This window comes from Zalophus californianus, chromosome 11 (assembly GCF_009762305.2).
Source record: "Zalophus californianus isolate mZalCal1 chromosome 11, mZalCal1.pri.v2, whole genome shotgun sequence".
Classification (NCBI taxonomy): Eukaryota; Metazoa; Chordata; class Mammalia; order Carnivora; family Otariidae; genus Zalophus; species Zalophus californianus.
Window position 1 is genome coordinate 21,850,386 of NC_045605.1, and position 26,119 is coordinate 21,876,504.

Below are 26,119 nucleotides of genomic sequence, written 5' to 3' on the forward strand. Positions count from 1 at the left end.
GAAAGGCAAACACTGCAAGATCTCACTTATACGTGGACTCTAAAACCAAAAGAGCTCATAGATACAGAGAACAGACTGGCCAGGGTTGGGGGTGGGCAAATAGGTGAAGGGGGCCAAAAGATACCAAACTTCCAGTGATAAAATAAGTAAGGCTTGGGGATGTCATGTACAGCATAGTGACTATCATGAGTAAAACTGTATTGCATATTTGAAAGTTGCTAAGAGAGTAGATCTTGAAAGTTCTCATCACAAAAAAAATTGTAACTATATATGGTGATGGATATAGTGATCATTTTGCAAAATAAACAAAAATTGAATCATTATGTTGTACACCTGAAAATAGTATGTGATATGTCAATTATACTTCAATTTTATTTTTTAAGAATTTATTTATTTGAGAGAAAGAGCACAAGCATGAGCAGCAGCGAACAGCAGAGGGAGGAGAAGCAGGCTTCTCGCTGAGCAGGGAGCCCGATGTGGGGCTTGATCCCAGGACCCTAAGATCATGACCTGAGCCGAAGGCAGATGCTTAACCAACTGAGCCACCCAGGCACCCCTCTATTTCAATTTAAAAAACACACACACAAGAACTCACTTCACATCCACGAGGATGGTTATAATCAGAAAGCCAGGTCATAGCAAGCGTTGGTGAGACGCTGGAACACTCACACATTGTTGCTGGGAATGTAAAATGGTGCAACCCCTTTGCAATACAGACTTGGCAGTTCCACAAGTATTAAGCAGTTACCTATGATCCAACAACTCCACTAGGTTATGTACATACCTGCTAGGTAGGTACCCAAGAAAAATGAAAACGTACATGAATGTTTCATAATAAACAAAAAGTGAAAAAATCATTAATTGATAAATGGATAGATGAAAATTGGCATATTTATACCATGGAATATTATTCAATAAATAGAAATGAAGTACTGATATATGTTATGACATGGATGAGCCCTGAGAACATTATGTTGAGTGGAAGAAGCCAGGCACAAAAGATCCTATATCCCATGATTTATTTATAGGAAGTATCTGAAATAGGCTAATCTATAGAGACAGAAAATAGACTAGTGGTTGACATGGCTGGGTATGAGTGGGAATGGGGAGCAACTGCTAAATGGGCATAAGATTTCTTTTTGTAAGCATGAAAATATTCTAAAATTAGGTTAGATGGTTGTCCAAATCTGTGAATATAAAACCATTGAATTATACACTTTAAATGGATGAATATTATAGTATTTGAACCTGATCTCAAAAAAGATGTTTTTGAATGGCAAACTTAATCTGCTTCAACCTAGTATATTACATGAATTGGACTCTTACAATATGTCAGGGACTATTCTGGGAATTTAATACAAATTCACTTAATCCTTAAAATAATATAGGTATTCTTATTAAACCCATTTTGCAGATGAGTGAACCAAGGCTCAGATAAATAAATTACCCACTGTCATAGCAAATAAACATTAGAGTCAGAATGTGAACCCAAAGCCCATCTGGCTCCAGAGCCTGAGAATGACCCCCACCCAGTGCTATGGCTGCCTCTGGTTGGTAGTCACTTTTGGAGGGCTTACAAGTATAGTGCTTGGGGGTCAGAGACACAAATTTGAAAGCCTTGGTGCCCACAAGAAGATCACAAGATCACAGCCTGGGAGGAGGCAGATATAATTCGAGGAAATGATTAAGATGCTCTGTGGTCAGTGCTCAACAATGAAGACAGACACATGCTCACCGTGCTTCAGGAACACCCAGGTAATGACCATCCATCCTCTGTTCCTCCCTCTGTGCATGCATGAAAGTATAACAGCACTTACTTGGGACTGGGAGGGCTACCCCGAAACCTGTTCCTTCCCTATTTATTGCCAACTCACCTCATCTAATCCGTTGTTCAGAGAGACTTCCTGGGAGTCATCTTTGATTCAACCTCTATGCCACATTCAATCAGTTCTACCCATTGGACTTCTGAGCCGCATTTTAAATGTCTAGTCCACTCATCTCCAAACCTGTCCCAGCTCATCTGGACCATTACATGGGTCCCTCACAAGTCTCCTTACTCGTATGTTAATCTCCCCACAAAACATTCTGCACACAGCCTTGAGGAGTCCCAGGGAGTAAACTGGAAACAGGCAAAGAGCCCACCAGGTGTGAGAATGGGAATTAGTCGGTGGCGGGGGGGGGGGGGGAGTACTTAAGAGGTGACATGAACAGCATGGGGCTTCTGTCGACACATCTAGGGTGGGGCGTTTGTGTGTTATCGACAGACTGGTGGGGGCTAGAAGGCCTGGGTTACCTGTGCGTGCAGGCTGTGTCTGGGGACAGGTCACTGACTGCATTTACACAGTGAGCGAAAAAGCCCACGGAAGAAGAGCTTCCCCCTACTGTGTGATGGTCAGCCCTGACAATCCATCCTCACCGCTGTGGACTGTAGCAGATAGGAGTAGGGTGCGGGGGAGGAGATGAACAGAAACATCTCAAGGCCGCTTGCCTTAAGGACCTGAAGGCCCCAGGGGACAGGGGCATCTGGAGAGACAGCCAGCAAGGCTGTCACTCACTGGGAGACAAAAAGGTGAAGGGATCCGAAGGGAGCTGGGGGTGGAGAGAGGAAACTGAATGTTGCGAGGCATTTGCCTGGCTCTTGTCCCTGGTCTCCAGGAGGAAGTCTCTAAATCCAGTTTCCCAAGTGATAGGAGTGGCTTTGTTATTCCTGATGGGTCCCCGATACTTGGTAGGAACAAGGGACTCCGTGGCCTTGAGAGTAGTTTCAGGATGGGGCTGGCCTTGCCACCTTGGAGGCTGGGGTTTTGAGATGGAGAGAGGAACTAGACTGAGTTCAATTATCTGGCCAGTGAGCCAATCAATCATGCTGAAGGGATGAATCCCAATAAAAAGGCAACACGGAAGCTTGAGTGACCTTCCTGGTTGGTAACACACATCCAAGTGCGAAGAGTCTGCTGTATCCTGACTCTTCAGGGAGGGGACATGGCAGCTTTAAGTCTGGGACCTTCCCAGACCTCGCCCTCTCTTCCTTTTGCCTGGTCCTGATTTCTGTCCTTTTATTGCTATTAATAAAACGGTAAGTACAGCACTTTCCTGAGTTCTGGGAGTCATTCCAGTGAATTACCGAGCCTGGGGGGAGAGCAGGAACCCCTGAATTTGTACTCAGCAATGGGGTTCAGGAAATGCTACTCCAAAATACGGTGCCTTGGCATGCTGAATATTTTAAGTTGAAGTCTGAGAACGTGGCAGAAACAGGAAGGTCACTTTGACCTCTTTGCCCCTCATCCTTTCAACCTGAAACGAATCACACCCTTCCTTGAGAGGTGCCCTCTCTCTACCCAAGGAAAAGAGATTCCCCTTGTGCAAAGACAGTGAGATGCCAAGAAGAATCCTAACAAACAGGCTTTGCTATGTTTCCCTCAGTGTACAATTAACTACCTCACACGCCTTACCTACCATATTCCATGAGTGTCCACTCCTCATCACATCCACCATAAAAATACACAAGTCTGGGGCACCTGGGTGGCTCAGTGGGTTAAGCATCCGACTCTTGATCTCAGCTCAGGTATTGATCTCAAGGTCATCAGTTCAAGCCCCGCACTGCACTCCATGCTGGCCATGGAGCCTACTTAAAAAAAAAAAAAAAAAAATACACAAGTCTGTTTTGGGGGGGGTCTTCTGAAGACCCCCCCATGCCACATAAAACTTGTATCACATAAATTTCTATGTTTATCTCCTGTTATTCTATCAGTTTAATTTTTAGACCCAGTCAAGGGCCTAAGAGGGTTTGAAAGGGGACTTCAGCCTCCCCCATGTTGACCTGCCTGCACTTCTTGATTCTTTCCAGCTTCTCTCTTAAACTCAGACAAAACGACCCTGCGGGCAAAGCATCCTGTGATGGGAACCGAGACTACCCCCTCAAGCAGTAACAGCTGTCCTGACACCAGTGAGACCCCACGTGATTGCCCCCAAGACAATGAACGACCTGACCTTCACTGCCCACCTGCACGTACCCACCGACCTTTGTCCCACATTTTCCTGATATAAACCTGAAGTATTTTCGGCACTTCAGAGGCAGTCTTTTGTGACATGAGTCCGCTGTCTTCCCCGGGCTGGCCTCACTGAAATGAATTCGTTTCTTGTTTCCCCACCGCTCCTCTCTGCCTTTGGACTGAACCTGGTCTGTTTGGGCCCCTTGGAGCCAGATGCTCTTGTACCCCTTGAACCCCAGTTCCAGGTTGAGGAAAACATTCCTTAGACTGGTCAGAAGGGTGGGGGGGTTGTCTGGGAACCCCTGAGCTTGCAGCTTGTGTCTGCAGAGGAGTCTTGTGGCACACTGTGCCCTTAACTTGTGAAGTCTGGCCTGACCCTGGGTCATCAGTGTTGGAATTTAACATTGCACCAAATAGCACTTTCCACCCCACTGGGGAAAAGGAGGTTGCATCCCGACATGGCATGCTTTGTAAGCCCCGATATAAGGCTGTGTCTTTGTATATCCTACCAGGCCCTCTGGCTAACAGCAACCCGGAAGCCTGGAGAGCCAAGGGCAGCAGATTGAGAAAACGTAAAGGTATGTTCTGCGGTGTCCCTGTCCTAGTTAGAACCACCCTGCCCTGCTCTGATCTTAGGGACCGGGGGATGGTCTCAACCCTCCCCTCTGTGTTTGGTTTCTGGTGGGAACGACCCTATCCTAGTTAAAGGGTGGGGAGTGAAGCTGGTGCTCAGAAAGAGGTGGTAGGGGTACAGAGGAAACCATGTCTTCAGAGGAGGGGTTCTAGAGGGAAACGACAGATTTGGTGACCACCTGGGTTTGGGGACAGCTGTGTTTTACACATTTAGTGAGCAATACACTTGGCACTTTCACATAAATACAGCTGATCTACCAACAACGGGTTTGAACTGCACAGGTCACTTACGCATGGATTTTCTTTGATAAACAGAGCATAGAACCGTAAATGTATTCTCTCTTCCTTATGATTTTTTAAATAACATTTTCTTTTCTCTAGCTGAGTAAGAATACAGCATATAATACACAGAACATACAAAATACATGTTAATCAACTGTTCATGTCATTGGTATCGCTTCCGGTCGACAGCAGGCTATTAGTAGGTAATTTTGGGAGAGTCAAAAGTTATACGTGGATTTTTGACTGTGCATGGGGGTCAGTGTCCCCAATCCCCTCAACGCTGTTCAAGGCTCAACTGTATCTGGGTTTCTTGATTCTCTGAAAAAAAAATGAGAAAACCTGTTCCCACAGAGCAATGCCCAGCTAGAGCTAACAATTGCCCTCTCTGGACAGTGTGTGTGCTCCCCACCAGGGCCTCATAGCCGGCCTGCCATTACATCTGCTTTTCTCGCTTATCCAACACCCCTTTGCAGGCTCCAGTAACTACTGCAGCTGGAGAGAATCCTGCGTTCTAGGGCTGCGGTCTATAAAACCCCAGACAAAACAAGTGGAGCAGAGAGGATCTGCTAATAGATTCTGAACATCCATGAAGACAGTGGCTAACTACTTCTGAATTTCTCTAGTAGTCAGATCACCATCATGTGCTCTTTCCAACCACAGGAACCTTCCTGACAGATCAAGGGCTTTATTGTTGGGTGTAAACAGTTTCTGAGCACAGGTTCTGTGCTGGAGTTTCTCCTTTTCCAATTATGGACCCAGTCTGCCTGGTCCTGGGCTCTTCCCTCTGGGCAAGGAGACTCGGAGGCAGGGAGACGTCCCACAGGCTTTCCCAGAATGTGGCCAAAGTCTCAGTAAATAGAATTTAGTGTCCAGTAAAAGCCCAGAAGCAGCTGGGTTTCTTCCACTTCTCACACCTGGCTCTTCTGGAGTCCGTCCCAAGTGAGAAGTTAGTAGAGTCCCTTAAACAAAGTGAAGGATTCAGGGGCCAATTTGCCCAGTGGTCTTCACTGTGCTCTCACACGTCCGGCTTCGTCGTCCCCATTTTGGTCCTGACTTGGCATCTGTAAGTCCAGGCGTCTCAGGGAGCATACAAAGTAGCGAGGAGGCTTGCAGACCAAGTCGAGTTCCTCCTTCCTGGACCCCAGGGCTGGCAGGATTAGCTGGTGGGCGTGCAGGTGAAGGGGGATGTGGCGGGCCTTCGCCTGGTGCAGCCCCAGCTTCTTCAGGGTACCAAGAGACAGCTTCTGTACAAAGACAAGACAGCTTCTTGAGAGCCAGGCCAAGAGCTCGTCCTTGAGCAGTACGCTGGGTCAGAAGTCTTCCACTTAAAGAAACCACCACTAACTGCCCTGGAAGGCACAGCGGTGGACAGCCTGCTTCAGACACATTCCCAGGAAGGGTTCGGAACCCAGGTGAGAGAAAAACCACCACACCTGGGAAGCTCTTATCAGCCAGTTCTCTGGCCTGCCTAGAGAATGGGCTGTAACATCAAGAGATAAGTGTCCACCATAGATCTTCAGCAATAGTAGGAAAGGCTGCCTTTCCTACTATAAGCCTTCAGAAAGTCTCCCCCCGCCTGCCCACAGCCTCCTAACAAAATCTGAGATGAACAAATGAAGCAGAAGGGTTTTGCTAACAGATCCTGCAGCTCCGTAAGAATAGTAGCTATTTCTGTTTAAGCTAGGTAACTAGTATATATAACTAACATAGTACCATATCTGAAGACAATACATCCTTGTGGTGACTCACTTCGGACTTTAACAAGGGGAAAGCATAAGCTCCCCCACTCCCCACTTAGCTGTTGCAGATTGGGTCAAACCAGTATCACCTGGGGGGCCAGCTTAGTCCAGTCTGAGTACTTGTGATCACCAAGGATTGGGCAATCCAGTCCAAAAGACAGATGAACTCGAAGCTGATGTTTTATTCCTTTACCAAAAAAAAAAAAGAGAGAGAGAGAGACAAAAAACTTGAGTAGCTACAGAAACCATAGTGTGGGTTACATCTGCTTCTAACCATATTAAATTGAAGCACGATAAGACTGGCAAAGCCCCACCCATAATACGGTTTAAAGAATAACAGAGCAAACTGTAAGCTACTAGGAAAGAAACATTATACACGCTATTAAGCCTCTAAGTTCCCCTCCCTGTCACAGTTCCTTTTCCACCACAGATAACCATTATCATCAACTTGGTATCTCTCCCTGCTTTGCTTTTGTTTTGTTTTTGAGAGAGAGAGAGCACCTGTGCAAGAGAAGGGGGTGGGGGCAGAGGGAGAGGGAAAGAGAGAATCTCAATCTCATGACCCTGAGCTCATGACCTGAGTCAAAATCAAGAGTCTGATGCTTAACTGACGGAGCCACCCGGGTGCCCCCTGTTTTTTTAGATAATGTTATATAATGCTAAATAGTAGTGCTTTGCACATTTTTGCACTGTAGCAAAATATTCATAACATAAAATTTACCATCTTAAGCTTTTTTAAAGATTTATTTTGAAACACAGCGAGAGCAAGAGAGAGAGCATGAGCAGGGGGGAGGGGAGAGGGAGAAGCAGACTCCTCACTAAGCAGGCAGCCTGACACGGGACTCAATCCCAGGACCCCGGGATCATGACCCAAGCCGAAGGTGGACGCTTAACTGACTGAGCCACCCAGGCGCCCCTCATCTTAGCCAATTTTAAGTGTGTAGTTGTGTGGCGTTACGTACCTTCACATGTACAACCATCACCACCGCCCATCTCCAGAACTTTTTCATCCTCCCATACTGAAACTCTGACCCAATTAAACATTCCTTCCCACTTCCTCCAGCCCCTGGTAACCACTATTCTACTTTGTCTCTGAATTTGAGTACTCTAGGTGTCTCATAAATGGAATCATGCAACATTCGTCCTGTGTTGGTTTCTTTCATTTAGCATAAAGTCCACCCACATTGTAGAACATGTCAGAATTTTCTTCCTTTTCAAGACATATTCCATCGTATGTCCACACATTTTGTTTATCCATTCATCTGGCGATGGACATCTGGGTTGGCCTCACCTTTTCGCTACTGCGAATAATGCTGCTATGAACACTGGTGTACACATTATCTTTTCAAACTCCTGCTTTCAATTCTTTTGGGTAATACCCACGAGAATTGCTAGATTATATGGTAATTCTATGCTTCATTTTTTTGAGGAACCGCTTTGCAAATTTTTAAATAAATGTAAGCAAACTATTTATATCTTTCTACTGCCTACTATTTTTAGTCATCCCCGTTGGAGCTCCCAGCCTCGGGTTAGCACCAGAAGCACACTCTCAAACACATGAGCTACAATCCCAGCCCTCTCACCAAACCAGCTGCTCAGAAGAAGGGCAGGACCCAGCACAAGGCCCTGGATGAAGCTCAGTGGCCCTGGGCTTTTGCCACCCCACTGCAGAAAGGTGGCCTCTCACCGGTAACTGGCTGGAGCTCCACGAGGGCGGAGGACAGAGTGCTGCTGAGCACCTGGTACTGAGTCACAGCCATATGTGCGTTCCGGTTGCTCCGTGCTCTCACTATCTTCCCATCCTCCATGCGGTAGCCTGGGGACAGCGCCATCTAACGCCAAAGAAGTCAAGATATGGTCACAAAGGAAGAGCAGGAAACCCAACCCCCTGGGGATGACAGCTCACCCACCTTGTAGTGCTGCTGCTGACCCTGCACCTCCTTCTCGATGATCGGGATATCCACGACCCCTGCTGGGGGCACCGGGACGTGCACAGTGACGGCCCTGGGCATGATGCACAGACCCTGGCTTAAGCCCTGAGGTGAGGGGGGAGCTCCTCGGGTTTGTCTGCTCAGAGGCTGTAACACTGGACCTTCTGCACTGCTGTGGTCAGTTCTAAAGACGGGAGCATCCCAAGTGATCTCCTGTCACAGCATTTAGCCGGAGAGCTCGACACTAATATCTTTTTTACTACTAATGTATACTAATTACAGACTATTTGGGAAAACACAGAAAAACAAAAAAATTGTATTTATAACATGGTCTTTCCTTCCAGCCCTTAAAAATGAATATGTATAGTTTTTTTTTTTAATTTTTTAAAAAAAGATTTATTTATCTGAGAGAGAGAAAGAGAGAGTGAGAGCAGGTGGAGGGGCAGAGGGAGAGGGAAAGAGAAACCCAAGCTGACTCTGCACTGAGTGTGGGTCTCAATCGCACAACCCTGACATCACGACCTGAGGTGAAGCCAAGAGTAGGACGTTTAGTCAACTGAGCCACCCAGGCACCGCAAAAATGAGTATGTATAGTTTAAAATAAAATTAGGGTAATATGGCTTTATATCCTGTTTTTTATTTTTAAAGATTTTATTTATTCATTTGACACAGAGAAAGAGAGCAAGCACAAGCAGGGGGAGTGGCAGGCAGAGAGAGAGGGAGAAGCAGGCCCCTGCTGAGCAGAGAGGCCGATGCGGGACTCGATCCCAGGCCCTTGGGCTCATGACCTGAGCCAAAGGCAGATGGTTAACCCACTGAGCCACCCAGGCGCCCTGCATCCTGTTTTTTAAAAGATGGTTAAATCCTGACTGTGTATGAAATGAATGAACAAGTAAATGAATGAATGGAATGAAAAATTCACAGGACCGTACCTGCCTGATTTGCCAGGTAGACAAATAGGGGGGAATTGTGCTCAAAGTCACAGAAACAACCACCACAACTCAATAAACATTCCAGATCACTTTTGTTGGAGGTCTCCTCTCATCATGTCTGAGACAGGTAGAAGACCCTTTAATCTGTCCTTACGCTTATGCCTCTTCTAGGTCAATCACAAAGGAGTCCTCCTGGGTGGCCTATCATAGAATCGCTGACCGAGGGGTCAAAAGCCCATTCATATAACAATTCACAGCCTGGACACCTCACTTCAGGTTGGTAGCTGTTTGGGCTGCTATCTGATATATTTTCTCATACTTAAATTGAGTTTTAACTGCTAGCTCACTCTTCCTAATGACATAACACTACTGCTCCATGAATAGAAACAGGCATTGATTTAAGTAGGTACTAGCTCTGTACAAATGAACAAGACAAAAATCCCCACTCTCAAGGAATTCAAAGTGTAGTAAGAAGATTCAAACAAAGAACTATAACAAGTCACTACCACAGTAAGTCAGCAAATGCTAATCAGTTGCCTCCTATGTCCTACTTCGAACTTCTACTTCCTACACCTGGTATTTAAGGCCATCATTAACTAGGTTCGAGTCTACCTTTCCAGCATTATCTGTCACCATTCCCCCCTCCAAACTAGACTGTGTGCTTTATTCCTTTGTGAATGCCATTCCCACAATCTATAACACAGTTCTCCATCTTGTCTATCAAATCCTATTCATTCAACACACAATTAATGGATTTCAGTTCCTCCATGAAGCCTGATGCTGAGAATGGTTACCAAGTCTAAACGTTCATAAACAATTTTCACAAATAATATAACACTTTTTAAAAAAGATTTATTTATTCTAGGGGCGCCTGGGTGGCTCAGTCAGTTAGGCGTCTGCCTTCAGCTCCGGTCATGATCCTGGGGTCCTGGGATCGAGTCCCCCTGCATCAGGCTCCTTGCTCAGCAGGGAGTCTGCTTCTCCCTCTCCCTCTGTGCTCTCTCTCAAGTAAATAAATAAGATCTTAAAAAAAAAAAGGGAGTCTTTTTAAATCTTTTTTTAAAAAAAGATTTAGTCTAGAGAGAGAGCATGAAAGAGAGAGAGAATGCGCACATGAGCAAGCAGGAGGAGGGGCAGAGGGAGAGAGAGAAAGAATCCTGGAGCTCAACGTGGGCCTTGATCTCATAACCTTGATCTCATAATGAGATCATGACCTGAGGCAAAATCAAGAGTCAGCTGCTCAACTGACTGAGCCACTCAGGCACCCCAACACTTTCTGACAGACTTGTATTTGGATTACTAGGATACATAATAATAGTCTCAATTTTCAGTCTTTCAGCTCTTAGTATGAGCTAGGTACCATGTTAAACAATTCATATGCATTGTCTCATTTAACTCTCTCCTCAACTCCATTATTCTCATTTTTCCTAAGAAGACAAAGCTTAGAGAAATTTAATAACGTGCCTAAGGACCTGCAATGGTAAACAGCACAGCTGACAGCTGAACACGGATCTTGTTGAGCTCTTAGTTACTATGCTAAACTTCTTCCATTATCTGTAATCTCTTATTATGGTGGTTCTTATATTTGATTCCACAGCAGAGTCATTTGTGGAGCTTTTAAGAAATATAGATGCCCACACCCATCAGGCTTATGAATCAGGACCTCTGTGGGGGGGGTCTTGGCACAGAAATTTTTTTAAAGCCTCCCAAGATCACAAAGTAGCTGCAAAATCTATAATACAAAAAGGACTAACATCAAAAAGATAAAAAGTACTTACAAATCAAACAGAAAATAATAAATAGCCCAACAGAAACCGGGCAAAAGAAATAAACAGTTTATTCACAGAAAGAGAAACTCAGGGGCGCCTGGGTGGCTCAGTCGTTAAGTGTCTACCTTCGGCTCAGGTCATGATCTCAGGACTGGAATCGAGCCCCGTATCGGGCTCCCTGCTCCGCGGGGAGCCTGCTTCTCCCTCTCCCACTCCCCTGCTCGTGTTCCCTCCCTCACTGTGTCTCTCTCTGTCAAATAAATAAATAAAACCTTTAAAAACAAAAAAAGAGAAACTCAAAAAACATGAAAGGGAAACAAAAAACATGAGAAGCCAATAGACATGCAAATAACATCACTAGTACACAGGGAAAAACATTTTTTTTTGTCATCATAGTGGCAAACCCAAAAAATGTGTTGGTCAGCTATAAGGGGAGGCAGGTCCTCACTACTCTAGTGGGAGAAAACCTGGCCTACCTAATAGTAGTAACTATCCAAATATGAAATGTGTGAGGGGAGCCTGGGTGGCTCAGTTGGTTAAGTGTCTGGCTCTCGATTTCAGCTCAGGTCATGATCTGGGGGTCCTGGGATGGAGCCCCATGTCAGGCTCCACACTCAGCTGGGATTCTGCTGGAGATTCTCTCTCCCTTTCCATCTCCCACTGCCCCTTCCCTGGCTCATGCTCACACTCACTCACTCTTTCTCTCAAATAAATAAATCTTAAAAAAACAAAACAAAACAAAATAAAAACCCACCATCACCACCAACAAAAAAACAAATATTAAATGTGTGTACCCTTCAACTTAGCAGATTCCTATTTTTAGGAATCTGTCTTAAAGATATAATCACCTATTCTTTGCAATAGACTCTGAAAAATGGGAAGTTAACTAAATATCCCAATAAGGAAGTTATGATATACCATACAACAGAATACTATTAAGCTCTAAACGTACATGTAAAATGCTCTCCAAGATATATTGCCCAAGTGAAAAAAAGCAGGATGCAAAGCACTGCAAAATACACTGCCATATAATAATTCACTTACACATGCTTTGTATGACCCTGGAAATTTACACAAGACGGTAGAATAGTGATTGCCTCTGGGGAAGAAAACTGAGTAGATGGGGGACAGGAGTAGGTTTGTTTTGTTAGTGTATCTTTCTTCTATTAAAAAAATGGAGGTAAACCTATATGCACTAACATTAAAAGATCTCTAAGACACAATTAAGTGGTAAAAGAAAGTACAGTGTTGGAGCACCTGGGGGGCTCAGTCGGTTAAGCATCTGCCTTCAGTTTAGGTCATGATCCGGGGGTCCTGGGATGGAGCCCCACATTGGGCTCTCTGATCAGCAGGGAGCTTGCTTCTCCCTCTCCCTCCGCCTGCTGCTCCCCCTGCTTGTGCTAATAAAATCCTTTTAAAAAAAGTACAGTGTACATGGTACAATGTAATACACACACGCCCAGTATATATCAGACATGTTCATAAATACATTGAGTAAGGACCAGAGGAATAAAAACCAAACTATCCCAAGGGAAGGGACTAGAATGACAGAGTGGGTAGATTCTCCAAGAGTTTTTTGCTTTATCTTTGTTGTTTGACTATTTTACCACAGGAATGAAATCATGTACTACTTATATAATTAGTTTTCAATAATTTTTATGTACAACCACAATTAGGAGCCACTATTCTATCAGATTCCAATATTCTAAGCACTTAAATCTGTTTCCTATATTTTTCATATGCTCACATGTCCTAGCACAGTGCCTTCTCCTAATAGGAGGTCCTTCCGTACAAATGGACGAATAGATAAAAGGATGCCTTCATTTATACCAATTCTACCACTAGCGATGGGCTTCATACCAGTACTTCTTTGCCACCTGACGGGTTCTAAACAACTCTTGGACTTGATGTGCCACTTCCTTCTCCCAGGCCAACACCATTACACCTGTAGTTTCCTTGTCCAGCCGGTGGCACAGATGCAAGGACTCTGCCTTGTGGCCATGAAGGATCTTTGCCAGGATAGGCAATACATCACTGATGCAGAGCTGGACCCCAGGGCCACCTAAAAAGGGAAGAGCCAGAGGTTTTAGTGGCCAGTAAAAGATCCCACCAAAGAACTCTACCTGGGAAGAAAGTCCATGTTTTCAAGAGCTTTATTACTGAAATGTGGTCCAGAAACTAGCAACATCAGTATGCTCAGGGAGCTTGCTGGAAAGGAATCTCAGGCTCCCAGCCCAGATTATTAAATCAAAATCTGCATTTTAACAAGATGCCCAAGGGACTCACATGCCTATTAAAAGTTTAAGAAGCACTGTCCTAGAGCACGTGGCTTTCTCCTCAGACATATATATACACTTATTAATCTACCTGAATACTCACAATAAAATCAGCAATCAAAATGAGGTCTGGTATTTAACTATATAAACAAAGGCTTGAGAATTTGCCAAGTAAGCTCCAGTGATAAATTCAAGACTGTGAGGCTCTCCTGAGGGCAGAAGAGCTAAGAAGATGGACTTTAGGTGAGATGCTCCTCAGTTCTATTCTAAGCCTAACTAGCCATTGGCCCTGAACAGATGATTTAATCTTTCCAATTTACAGTTTTCTCATCTATAAAATGTAAATATCTAGATAATAATTGTTTCATGGGGAATGGGAAGAAAAAGATCAAGAGAGAAAAGGAAAATACACAGAACACTTGGCAATGTCTGACTTAATTCCTTGTCTTTATGCTTTTCTCCATATCTCCCCAAAAAGCATTCTCCTAGCTCAACTATGCCTTTTCCCCCAGTAAATCCCCTTCCCAAATGCATTTTTTTCTATCAATCTTTCCTGTCTCACTTGAGCTGTCTTAGACAACTACATTTAACATTTATTCAGAAACATTTCAGTGTCCATTAAGTTCTGGGCGTCCTGGGGTTTTGTTAGGTATACTCTGTGCGTGCGCACACATACACACATATATTTTCTTTTATTCTTTTTTAAGTTCGTATCACAAATACATAATTTCTTATGTATTTTTTGGCATCCAAATTTTATAACATGAGTATCTTCTATATTTTATAATTTCTAAGAACTCTTTAAAGGAAATTATCTTCTATACAGGTTTATATGTGGGGTTTGTTCAAAGATTTTATCTGAGAGAGAGAGCATGAGCAGAGGGAGGGGCAGAGGCAGGGGAGAAGCAGGCTCCCCACTGAGCAGGGAGTCTGACAACGGGGCTCGATCCTAGAACCCCGGGATTGTGACCTGAACTAAAGACAGATGCTTAACTGACTGAGCCACCCAGGCACCCCTAGGTTTATATGTGTTTGTGCGTGTGTATGTGGATCCTGCGTATGTTTTCAGTAGTGGAGGCCTCTCTACAGGGCAGTTTAATTTTTGCTTTGGCTGGAACTCCATTTTTTTTTTTTTTTTTTTTATCAGTTTTCACATTGGTTTCTGTGACTGGAGTTTCTGCATGTTTAGGTGGTCCTTATTTGATCCTTGCCCAGGCATAGTATAAGATCTGATTTTTCTCAGGTTATTCTGTCTCCACTCAAGGCTTGAGGTGGCTGATTTATGCTGCAGTTTGGGCTTGTGGGTTGAGATTTTCTGATCTTTGTTCAATGAAGATGGACTATTTTCCTTGGTCTGGACTTAACTGATGAAATTGTACTCTGGATCATGTGAACAAAAATGTGCAATAAATCACCATGGTTAAAAAAAGAGACGTGAAGCAAATTCAGAGCCATTATATGGAAATAACATTACTTATAGAAGGTAATAAACTACCAGAACACATTATCCACAAGAGATTTATAGACCGAAAAATCGAGTATTTATGAAAATTAGTGACAGTGGGAAAATTGTGAATAAAGGCAAAAATATAGTGGTGTCATTGTTGGAAGGGGAGATGGTTGCAAACTTAATATATTAAGTCCTATATATTTTTTCTTATATGTCATTTCTTCTTTCCCAGGGTTGTTTTTTTTTTGGAAGATTTTATTTATTTATGAGAGAGAGAGAGAGATATCAGGGGCAGGGGGGAGGGGCAGAGGGAGAGGGAGACGCAGACTCCCTGCTGAGCAGGAAGCCTGACACTGGGCTGGCAGATGCTTAACCCACTAAGCCACCCAGGCGCCCCTCTTCTTTCCCAGTTTTGATGTAAAATAATATGAAGACAAGAACCACAGAGCCTTAGTATTGCTCTATAAAAATTCCCGTGGAGGTCTGGACACAGTGCATTCCATAAATCACTGCTGACCGCCAAATGTTGGAATGCAGAGACTGTCTTTTATATCTGCGTCTTCAGTAGTGCCTTATACAGGACTACAGTGCCTTATATGGTACTCCATAAAAAATTATTTTGAATACAAGTCTTTGAGGAGCCCCACAAGTAATGTGTCAAAGTTATCCCTAATTGCAGTGAAAACAGAAGCAGCACCCCTCCCTCTCCAACGTGGTCCTTACCATGCACTGGGAGACCGTAAGGTTTATTGATGACCACGAGATCCTTGTCTTGGTGCACGATCCCTCGGCTCAGAGCCTTAGCAAGCACGTTGGGGTGGACTCGCTGCAGCTGCTGTGTGAACCGCACTAGTTCTTGCACTCTCCGCTGAACAGGGCTTGTGGGCACCTACGGGGAGAGGAGCAACAGGAAATGACTGGTGAAGACCTTCAGTAAGTCTGGGTGAGAATTTGGGTTGGGAATGACTATCTCTGCATTGGACTCGCGCCTTCCCCGAATAATTTGAGAGCGGCAGTGCATGTCTGTCTTACCTGTCTCCACGCAGTGCTCAGGGTCGAGGCCGGCAGGAGCCAAAGACCCAGCCCGCAAGAAGACGTCCTACCGTCCTGACCTCTTCCCTTCCCTTTCTCCCCATTCTTCCACAGGGTCTCCACATTTACTTAACATCCGTCAGAGGACCCTCCCACCTCACGCCCAGCCGGGGAATCGGTGAACGCACTGCCTCTTGGGAGTCGTGGTCCTTTCGGACTCACCGGCTGCTTCTTCGTCTTTTGTTCCTGTTTCTGGGCTCGGAGCTTCTCCGCTAATCGCTGGGCACTCACGGTCCCAGACGCAGCAGCGACCGAACAAAATGGCTTTGAGATGAGACTAAAGAGACTCCCCAAACGCTGCTTGGAACCCCGGACCCACAGGCCCGGCGCGTTACAGCTGGGTGCCGCCATCTTGTCAAAAAGGGAGGGGCGAGTCTAGACCACGTGCGGAAGAGGGGCTAGAGGGAGGAGGGAATGGGCAGGCCCTGAGGATCACGTGGGGAGTGGGGGCGGGGTCTGGGCCGAATCACGTGGGGCGGTGCGCGCTGAGTGCGGCTGCGCCGGCCGGTAGCTGCAGCTGGAGCGGTGGCGTTTGGTGGAGACTCGGTGAGTGTGTTGGGAAGCCGGGCTGGGGCTAGGAAATGCCAGTTCTTCAACGCTTTAACGTTTTCGCGTCTCCCGGGTTTCTGTTCTCGCAGAGCACTGCACTGGGAAACGTTTCTCCCAGTGGGAGAAGACCCCACTCAAAAACACTTCCCCGCCCCCGCGCCCCGTGGAAGCGATGCCCCATAAACGCTCGCCCCAGAGCCTTCTTCGGCGCCTACCTCGTCCCTCTTGGCAACCACATCCCTGGTGTCCGGCCAGTCCCCTGAGGACGCGTCGTGTCACCTCTCATTTCCTTGCCGCTCGACCTTCGGAGATGCCCGGATCTCTGTAGGTTCTCCACTCCTCACCTCCTCTTTGTTTCAGGTTGTAACCTGTCCTTCTCTCCTAGGGGTAATGGGGAACCCTTCCGTTATCCAGGGTCCCCAGCCCGTATTCCTACCTAGGGAACACCTTGAGTTTCTTCTGTTCTTCCTCAGGAATTCAATTTTTGGAGTCTCCTCGCCCCCTGCGCTCTCCCTGCTCCTTCCAAAGACAAGACTGAAAATACAGTACAGAGCACGGACCTTCCCTTCCTTTTATGCTTCCTTCATTTTTCCCCCTCCCTACTTTGCAACCGCCCCAAACCCTCTCTCCCTCTCTTGCAAAGTGCAGTGTTGGAACTCCCATGCCCAAACTACAAGCGACTCCCTCTGATTTCAGCGAGGGGTGGCTGGAAAGATGAACCTCTGGTTGGGGTGATAATGTGAAAAATACCTTGGGACGTACCTGCCATTTGTTAAGAAACCTAATGGCGAGTTCCGAAGGGATGTTCAGAAAACTAGTGGATCTGTACCGACATTAGAGGAAACGATTTTTTAAGACTGCTGAGATGAAGGCTCCTTGAGGTGTTCGAGTAGGTGGTGGAATTAGGTTTGCGACTTACCCCTTTGAAAGGGATTGGCAGAAGGGAGCCATATTGGGCACGAAGTAAAGTTGAACAGGTGAGTGGAGCTAACCTATAGAAGACTTCCTAAGTCGAGGAAGAGTTTGAGCTAGATGTTAGAAGTAGTAAGGAGTGTTTGAAGCTTCTTGAGCAGGAGAGAGACTCCTTGAATTCTAGAAATGAATCTGGCAGTTAAATGCAGGACAGATTGAAGAGAAGAGGGCTTTGATAGCAGGCAGATCAGCCGGGATGCTGCAGTCTAGGGGAACAGTAAAGAGGTTATGCTTCGGCTTTCCCCCTACACTGTGCTGTTCTTTGCGTTTGAATTGATTTTGAGTACAGGTCAGGATGTATCATGGGCAGCTGCTGTTGAAGTCTGAGTCCCTTGAGGACTCGCTTATGGTTTCTTTGTAATTCCCACATCAGGCACAGAGTAAACTCAGAAATATTCATTCCTTCCATGGCTGCAGTGCACCACAGACGTGTATTAGATGTGCCTGAACATTTGAATTGTCTTCTTTCTGTCAGTTTTTGACCTGAAGAATGGAGGTAGGATTAAATGTATTTGTAAAGAGTGGGGAGGCAGGCTTGTGTATGTATCTGTAATAAGACAGGTGATCAGGATATAAATTCGAAGAATCCCGAGGGAGGTTGGGAAACAACTTCTCTCTCTCTCTCTTTTTTTTCCTGCAAATTCGCAGGTAAGATGTAGATCTATAATAGTTGAGAATTGCTATCCTTTACTGGTATGTTCCAGACCCAGGTTCTGATTTTATTACTTGCACTTAGGTACATGAAGCCTCCTTTTCCGAGGACTCTGAAATGTGAATGTCAGGATTTAAATTTATATTGTTACATTAATTACAAACTTGTTTTAGGTATAGGACTTCTATGGTTTTGTGTAAGGGGTGTTTCTCCCTTAACCTGTGCTTAATGGCATTCAAGAAATGATACCTGTTCTTGCAGAATTGGCATTCTGTGGCGGGAAACAAATGAGGAACCAACTCAGATGTCAATGCTGGTGACAGAGAGCTTGTGTTCTTGGGTTTCAGATACCCCAAGGTACACACTATAGTGCCTAAGAATAAAAACACTGGTCAGTTTTTTCTAGAGAAGGAACTTTCAGGTTTTTCTTTTAAACTGAAAGAAATATTTGAAAAATTCAAAGATTTTGTTTGTTATCACAGTACAATTTTAGCCAGTATGGGTACAGAAGTTATATTAATGTTTATGGTCTGTGGTTATTTAGAGTTGCTCTCTGCATATACAAGAATTTATGCAAATATGTTATCTGTCTTTTGTTTTTTAATGCTATATTGCCTCTTTACTCTTCCTCATTCAGTTGATTTTATTTTAGGCAGTTCATTTTTCCACTTCCCCAGTGTCACATTCTCTTTTTGGTTGGGGACTCCTCTTGTCTGTATTGTTTTCTCAGTACAAGGAACAAAATTCCATTAGTGATGTCTAGTGGTGTTTTCATTCTACAAACATGACTTATTTACATAGATAAGAAGTACTTGACCACATCTGAAAAATCAAGGTAATATCACCGTATTCCTTGAGGACCAAGTGAAACAGAAATACAAAATGGTTCACAATCTGATTCCTTCTAGAAAACCTTACAGGCAGCAAAGCATGGCTTTAGTGTTGAAATTCCAGCCTTTTACTACCTGGATTACGTGGAACAAATCACTGTCTTTATGTGTAAAACTCGAGATGTAATAATATCTCTGTGAATTGTGAGAATTTAGTAGGAAAAAATTTGTAAAACTTTTATACAGTATAAGCTGTATTTTGTTCCAATTAGACTTATATGTTAAAAAGCTATAGTTTAAACCTTTATCTGGGAGCAGGGTTAGGAAGAATTCATTTACTGACAAAACTTTAAATGTCATTTCATACCAGCAATTTTATTTACATAGCAAGAACATACAGGTGTCCACTGTAAATGTCGAAGATCATCTCAACATATCAGAGCTTCACTCAGTTTGAGAGCCAATAAAGGAAGGTTTTTGACTTTCCAAAAAAATAAAAAATAAAGAAGTACGTGATAATTCGTTTTTGAGTCTATTCCTGATCTGTGCAAGAACAAGATCACCTTTTTATTTCACAAATATAAACAAAGAGTGACTAATAAAGGAACTCGTGTTTAAATATCACAAATTTAAGATTAATTAGTGGCATGGAGTTAGATTCTGGCTTCTCAAATAATGATTTGCAAGTTGCAGATTAATAACAGTTTAGTTCCCTGAAGAGCAGGAAGTACTTGGATGGTTTATGGTTTTAGATTTAAAGAAGCAATTAGCAGGAGCTCCTTGGAGGTGTCTTGGAAAGTGACGTTACTGGCAGCTGGGAGATCTGGGGACTAGTCCCAGCTTAGCTGCTTGTGAACCTGAGCAAGTAACTTGGGCTCAGTTTTTTGCCTTTTAAAAGAAGATCCTTAACAGCTCCAACCTTCTATTCTTTGAAGATTTTCCATTGACACTTACATACTTTCTTAACAAGTGAAATTTATTTCAGACTTATCTTGCATGCATTTAACATAAGCACAGAGAATCGGGATTCTACCCTTGTTTCCAGGATTTAACCTTATGCCACTGAGCTAACATTTATATTTGGAGGTCACTTCATTGAATGCTGCTGGAATATACCTTAAGATTTCCCAAGTGGGGCATGAGAGGGAGTGCAGATAGAGAAAAAAATACTAGAAAGCAGTGGTTTTCTAAGACATTGTGGTATAACCCATAATATGGGTGTTAGTTCATTCTAAAATGTCAGCATTTTAAAGAGATTGCATTGTACCGCTAATGCCCCTCATTATACTTTTATTTGGCTTTTGAGTGATGCTCAAGACAGGTCTGGCCTAGACCAGTACTTCCCACACTTTTCCATGTCATGGTACATGTGGAAATAATTGTTGTTTCATGGAGGAAAACTGGAGGCTGCCAACAGAAGACAGCTGGCCTGGGAGCTGAGGCTGAGTCCAGTCCCCACCTGACCACACCATACCGAAGAGATCCCTAGCCTGTGGCCTGTTTGACCATTTAGGAAAGTCAGAATTACACAATCGAGGTCTTTGACCAAACTCTAACTATTGAGAGGAATTGTATTGTTAGTTCTATTTGTTAAATCTGCCTCTAATTTATTTCTCTCTTATGTGCCTTTATGCTCTTGGCTAGTTTATATGAAGATCATACTTATCCTTACAAAGTGACTTTTCTAAAAGTTTGTGAAAAGTAGTTAACTGGTGAAGAGATGGGAAATGCTTTTGTCACAGTGTTTTGATCTCCGTAGATTATGGGCAGTCTTGCTCTGCCTACTTAGAGAAGATAGAGAATCTCTTTAAATATGTTTTCCATTATAAAAGTAATACAGAAAATGTGTAGAGTGGAGAAAAAATCATTCATAGCTGTTTCCCAAATACCGTTAATATCATGTTTTTTCTAGTTTTTTTATCATGCATTTTTTTCTTAATTGTAAATTTCAAACATTTATAGGAGTAAAGAAAATAATGAACCCCATGTTTCCATCAGCCAGCTTCTACAACCAACCAACGCAGGGCCACCCTTGTTCTACACCCCACCCTGACCTCCCAGGTGATGTTGAACTATCTGTAAACACTTCAGTATGTGTCTGTAAAAGATAAAGACTGGTTTTTAACAAAACCACAATACCATTATCACACCTTCCTTTGTATCACTAAGCAAGCAGTCAGTGGACAAATTTTCCAATTGGTCTCTCTTTTTTTAATTAGTTAATTTGTTTGCATCAGGATTCAAGAAAAGTCCACACATCATGCGTGCTCTTTTAATTAGAAAAATAAAACTGTGGGCATTCAGAAGGGACGTGCAGCCTGTACCTTAAGGATGCTCAGAGCGCCCTGGCTTAGAGCTTGCACTTTGGAGTCAGAAAGATGGTTTCAGAATCCTGGCTCTGCAACCGCCAGCTGTGTAACCTTGTGCAAGTTACTTAACCTCTCTCGCTTTAGATTCTTTGTCCTGTGAAATGTGGATAATATCTGCCTTAGGACTACTGTAAGGATTGAGTTCATGCAGGTTAAAGTGCGCATGTAGAACTTAGCATGTAGTTAAGGCTCAAAAAATATTAGGTATGTCTCACATACCAGTATATGGTGTACTGGTATAGCACCAGGTGCATGGATTTGTTAAATATGTCTTAAATAGAGTAAGAATCAAGAGATACGGAATTTAGTCTAATTCTGCCATTTAGGTGATTCACTTCAGTGTTTTGGACCTTAAATTGTCTCACCCCAAAAAGCAAGTACGGTGAACAATTAGATGATTTCTGAAATTCCAGTGCTTGCTAGAAGTAAGGCAGCATGGTATTTTTAGAGCATGAGCTTTGAAAACACTGAGGTTTGCACCAGGCTTTGTTATTTACAAGCATTTATTCTTAGCCTCCGTTTTTCCATAGGTGTCAGAATTAATAATACCAAATAATATTGTTGCCGTGAGCAACAAATCAATATATGGGATGCCTAGCATGTAGAAGGTACTCAAGTTATTAGCATTTCATGATTGTAAGTTAAAATAAGATCTTTAGAGCATTTTCAAGACTGTGAAGAACTATATATTTTGTGGTGTTTATATAAATGAAAATGAGCAGGGCGCCTGGGTGGCTCAGTCGTTAAGCGTCTGCCCTCGGCTCAGGTCATGGTCCCAGGGTCCTGGGATCGAGCCCCGCGTCGTCGGGCTCCCTGCTCGGCGGGAAGCCTGCTTCTCCCTCTCCCACTCCCCCTGCTTGTGTTCCCTCTCTTGCTGTGTCTCTCTCTGTCAAATAAATCAAATCTTTCAAAAAATAAAAAAAGATGAGCAAAGTATCTTAAGGGAAAAGGAATATACATTTGGAAGAGTGAACATGGAAAACTACGTTTCTAGAACATGAACAATGGAAAATTGAGGGACTATTCAACCATGTGGTTGGATAAAAGCCAGAGGATATCAGGATCTCTAGAGAAATTCAAGAAGGTATTTGCAACAGATAGTTGCTTAAGTTGAATAAACCTATTTCCTGCATTTGAACAACAGTAAGTTAAAAATTAGATTGTTGTTTGTGTGTGTTTCAGTTGTTAATGATTGGAATGTGCATTAAGCATTTAATGATATTTTTGGGTTAATGAAAATAACCTCCACTAGCTGTTAATAGGAGAGCTGCACTGTTAACTGAGTTAGAAAACCAAATCCACGCTTGAGTTTACTGATCCCCATGTACTAGGCAGCATTTCCTCAGTTTGCTTGATGGTAAGAACCGCCATCGTACTTTTAAATCTACAGATCCCTCCTCTAGAAATTTTGATTCAGGAAAATGTTGAGTTAAAAGCTCAGAAATCAGGGCCCCTGGGTGACTCAGATGGTTAAGCGTCTGCCTTCGGCTCGGGTCATGGTCTCAGGGTCCTGGGATCGAGCCCCGCATCGGGTTCCCTGCTCATCGGGAAGCCTGCTTCTCCCTCTCCCTCTGCTTGCTGCTTCCCCTGCTTGTACACACTCTCTCTCTGTCAAAAATAAATAAAATCTTAAAAAAAAAAACAAAAACAAAACTCAGAAATCTATTGCCCTCCCTCCTTCCTGCTCAGCAAGGCCTCGGGCTAAAAGTTTTTTTGTTTATGGATAGACTAGAAGAAAGGAAAAGTTACTAAAGAATATAGAGAGAAAAATGGCAAAATTTATATGTTGCTATTTTTTCCCTTTTTATTCTGTTTTTTATTAAAGTAATTAACATGTATGGTTTAAAGAGTCAGTGCTAAAAGAATGGGGGGAAAGCTAGTCCCTATGTTCTTCCCACCTCATAATCTCGTTCTTTAGAGGGAACCACTCAGTTATTTTGCTCTTTCCTCAGGCATTATCTCCATATTTCTAAATCATTTGATGTTATTTCTTGCTTTTTTTTCTCCCCCCAGTGTTTGGCCTGTTGAGCTAAATGATCTGTCTCAGCTCTGCCCTTGTGTTTAGGTTGAACTTTGACTTTTTTTCACATACGTACCATACTGTTAATTTTTTCCCAGATGCTCCAACATAATTGTCACATTCTTATCAGTAACATTTTCTGTGAGCTCAGATGTGTCACTTGATGTTTCCAGTGGAGAACTATCCAGGTATCATTCGGGAACTGCTCTTGCCCTTCCCTCTCCTCTTGGGCTGTCACCCATGTCCCATTTCTTGGCTTACCTTTTTATTTTCTAAGAAGTATTTGAATGCCCACAAACTCGTCTGATAGTTTGGAAATGTTATAGAATTCTAGGTTGGAAATAATTTTCCCTCAGAATTTTGAAGGCATGGTTGTACTGTCTGGTATCTGTAATTGCTCTAGAGAGGTAGCAATCACATCCTTTTTTATGAGACCTTGTTTCGTTGGTTTGGTTTTTTTCTTTTCTCTCTTACTGGAAGCTTTGAGAATATTCTATCCCTGGTGTTCTGGACTTTCTTCTTTCTTTTTTTTTTTAAGATTTTATTTATTTGACAGAGACACAGCGAGAGAGGGAACACAAGCAGGGGGAGTGGGAGGAGAAGCAGGCTTCCTGCGGAGAAGGGAGCCCGATTCTGGGCTCGATCCCAGGACCCTGGGATCATGACCTGAGCCGAAGGCAGATCCTTAACGACTGAGCCCCCCAGGCGCCCCTGTTCTGGACTTTCTTATACCATGGTATCTTTCCTTATCCATTGTTCTGGGTTCTCAGTGGACCCTTTCATTCTGGAAAGTAATGTCTTTCCGTTCTGGGACATTTTCTTCCTCTGTTTTTCTGATTTCCGCCCCTTCCCCTCTTTTCTTTCTCTTTGATCCTTTTTCATAAGATCCATTCTTGTTACGTGGATATGACAGCTTCAAAGAGGATCCTTTAAAGTTTCTCAGGTTTTGCTCTGCGTTGCAGCAGCTTTATGGAATCTCTTGCCGGAATGACTATCAACACCCAAATAATGGCAAGCCCCTGCATTTAATGAGAATTTAGTGCTTCACCCCACAGTTTAGATCCCATTAAGCCATGCCCACCAGGACTGGGGAGGGTCTAGCCACCTGCTCACTCCCTCCTCGGTCTCCTGCACTCTGATTTCCTCCCTGCCCTCAGGCCCTAGAAGTGTGCTGCTGCTTGCTTTATTCTACTGTAGAAACATCTGCTGCTGCTCTTTTGATGAATCTATAAGCTATTTGAGTACTGTTAAAAGTTGATTTTACTAAGATGAAGGACGAAAAGTTGAAAGAAAAACATGAAAAGAGGGGCTTATGTGTAAAACAGAAAATTTAGTGTAAAAGCAGGGGCAAACTCTAACAAATACAGTTTTCTGAATTGAAGAGCGTGAAACCAGCATGCTTGCCCTTCTTCCAAGAGTTTCTCTTGAAAACTGCCTTTTTCCACAGAAACCAAAATATCAACAGTCGTTATCACCAGGTGGGATTACAGGGTGGTTTTCGTTTGCTCTTTGTACTTCACTGTACTTGACGTATTTCCGGCAGGGCCTACTGGGGACCTTATCCTTTGCTAGTCAAGGAGGAGAGTGCTTTCTCTTCCCTGATAAAGCATCCTTGTCCCCTGGGCTCGAGCTGCTCAGCCCTCTGTTGCTGCTCCCTCCAGTTCCTCCCTCCACCTTGCACTGACCTCCTTCACTCTTTAACAAAAGTATGTTTTTAGGTCTTCCTAACCTGTTTTTCTCTCACCTATTTCTTTCCCCGGTTATTTTTACTGGCTACTTTTTAAGATTTATGCTACCTGCTCAGCAAAGCAGTGCTTTTAAAGCTGTTTCTTCTAACTTAGCCTGATCTTTCTAGTTGTTGTGGTGGCCTCTGTGGCAGATCATACCTCCTTTTTTTTTTTTTAGCTTTCAGATTCTTGGTTCAGATCTAAATAATGCTTTCATCTCTCAGTTCATTTCCAGGTCGAAGAGAATTTTGTCAGTTAATTTTTATTAGAAAAAAGCAAATATCCTGGAAAGAATATCAAGTTAGACTAAGGTTACGAACTTAAACCACTTTTCTGAGTTGCCTTTCATCCATCATTCTCTTGCTCTTAAGGATTATTGAAATTGACTTGCAAGTACAGTTCTAAAGTATATGACCGTTCTTTCAAAATCAATAAATACTCGTGTTGGTGCTTGAAACAGGAAGAGGGAAATAATCACCTGTAACCCTATGACCCAGAGATTGTTCCTGCCAGAGACCTAACAACACATGATAAGGAACAGATTGTTGAACTGTTTTTTGACCTTTAAGTTTGAAGTACGTCTGAAAGGACCTTTGAGTTGTGAAGGGCTGTGTAATCCAGGAATCTCTTGGGTCTGAAACACAGGAGAGGTCTGAGCTGAAGACTGAGATAAGGGAGGTGTTAGCATTTAGTTGGTACTTTAAGCCATTGGAGTAGCTGGAGGGGGAGGGGAGGGAATATGTGACAGGACTGGACAAGAGAGCCTAAAGCAGTCTGCTGAGGACCCTCTATTTAGGGACTGGACAGAGGAAGAAGAGCTTCCCCTAGAGGGACAGGAGGAAAATCAGGAAAATACAATATCCAGAAGAGAACGGAGTTAAGTGTCAGATGCTTCCAAGACCTA

At 43.6% G+C, this 26,119-nt stretch overlaps 2 protein-coding genes across 4 annotated transcripts in view; one reads left to right on the plus strand and one right to left on the minus strand.

Annotated features, from left to right (window-relative positions):
- Positions 1-546: 546 nt before the first annotated feature.
- RPUSD4 (RNA pseudouridine synthase D4) lies at positions 547-16,476 on the minus strand. Its single transcript, XM_027580127.2, has 7 exons — positions 16,259-16,476; positions 15,728-15,893; positions 13,139-13,340; positions 8,557-8,650; positions 8,334-8,478; positions 6,736-6,833; positions 547-6,151 (listed from the first exon to the last, which is right to left on the minus strand). Exons 1-7 carry the CDS (start codon positions 16,445-16,447, stop codon positions 5,912-5,914), a joined length of 1,134 nt encoding a protein of 377 aa, XP_027435928.1. The 5' UTR covers positions 16,448-16,476; the 3' UTR covers positions 547-5,911.
- Positions 16,477-16,572: 96 nt separating this feature from the next.
- FAM118B (family with sequence similarity 118 member B) overlaps positions 16,573-26,119 on the plus strand; it is a 46,282-nt gene continuing 36,735 nt past the window's right edge. The window contains exon 1 of one of the 3 annotated variants that reach the window (XM_027580129.1): positions 16,573-16,642. The gene's annotated coding sequence lies outside the window, so the exon portion shown is untranslated. Of the gene's footprint in view, positions 16,643-18,092; positions 18,114-26,119 lie in introns of those variants that run through there. The other 2 variants (XM_027580130.1, XM_035722961.1) reach the window with 2 other exon arrangements.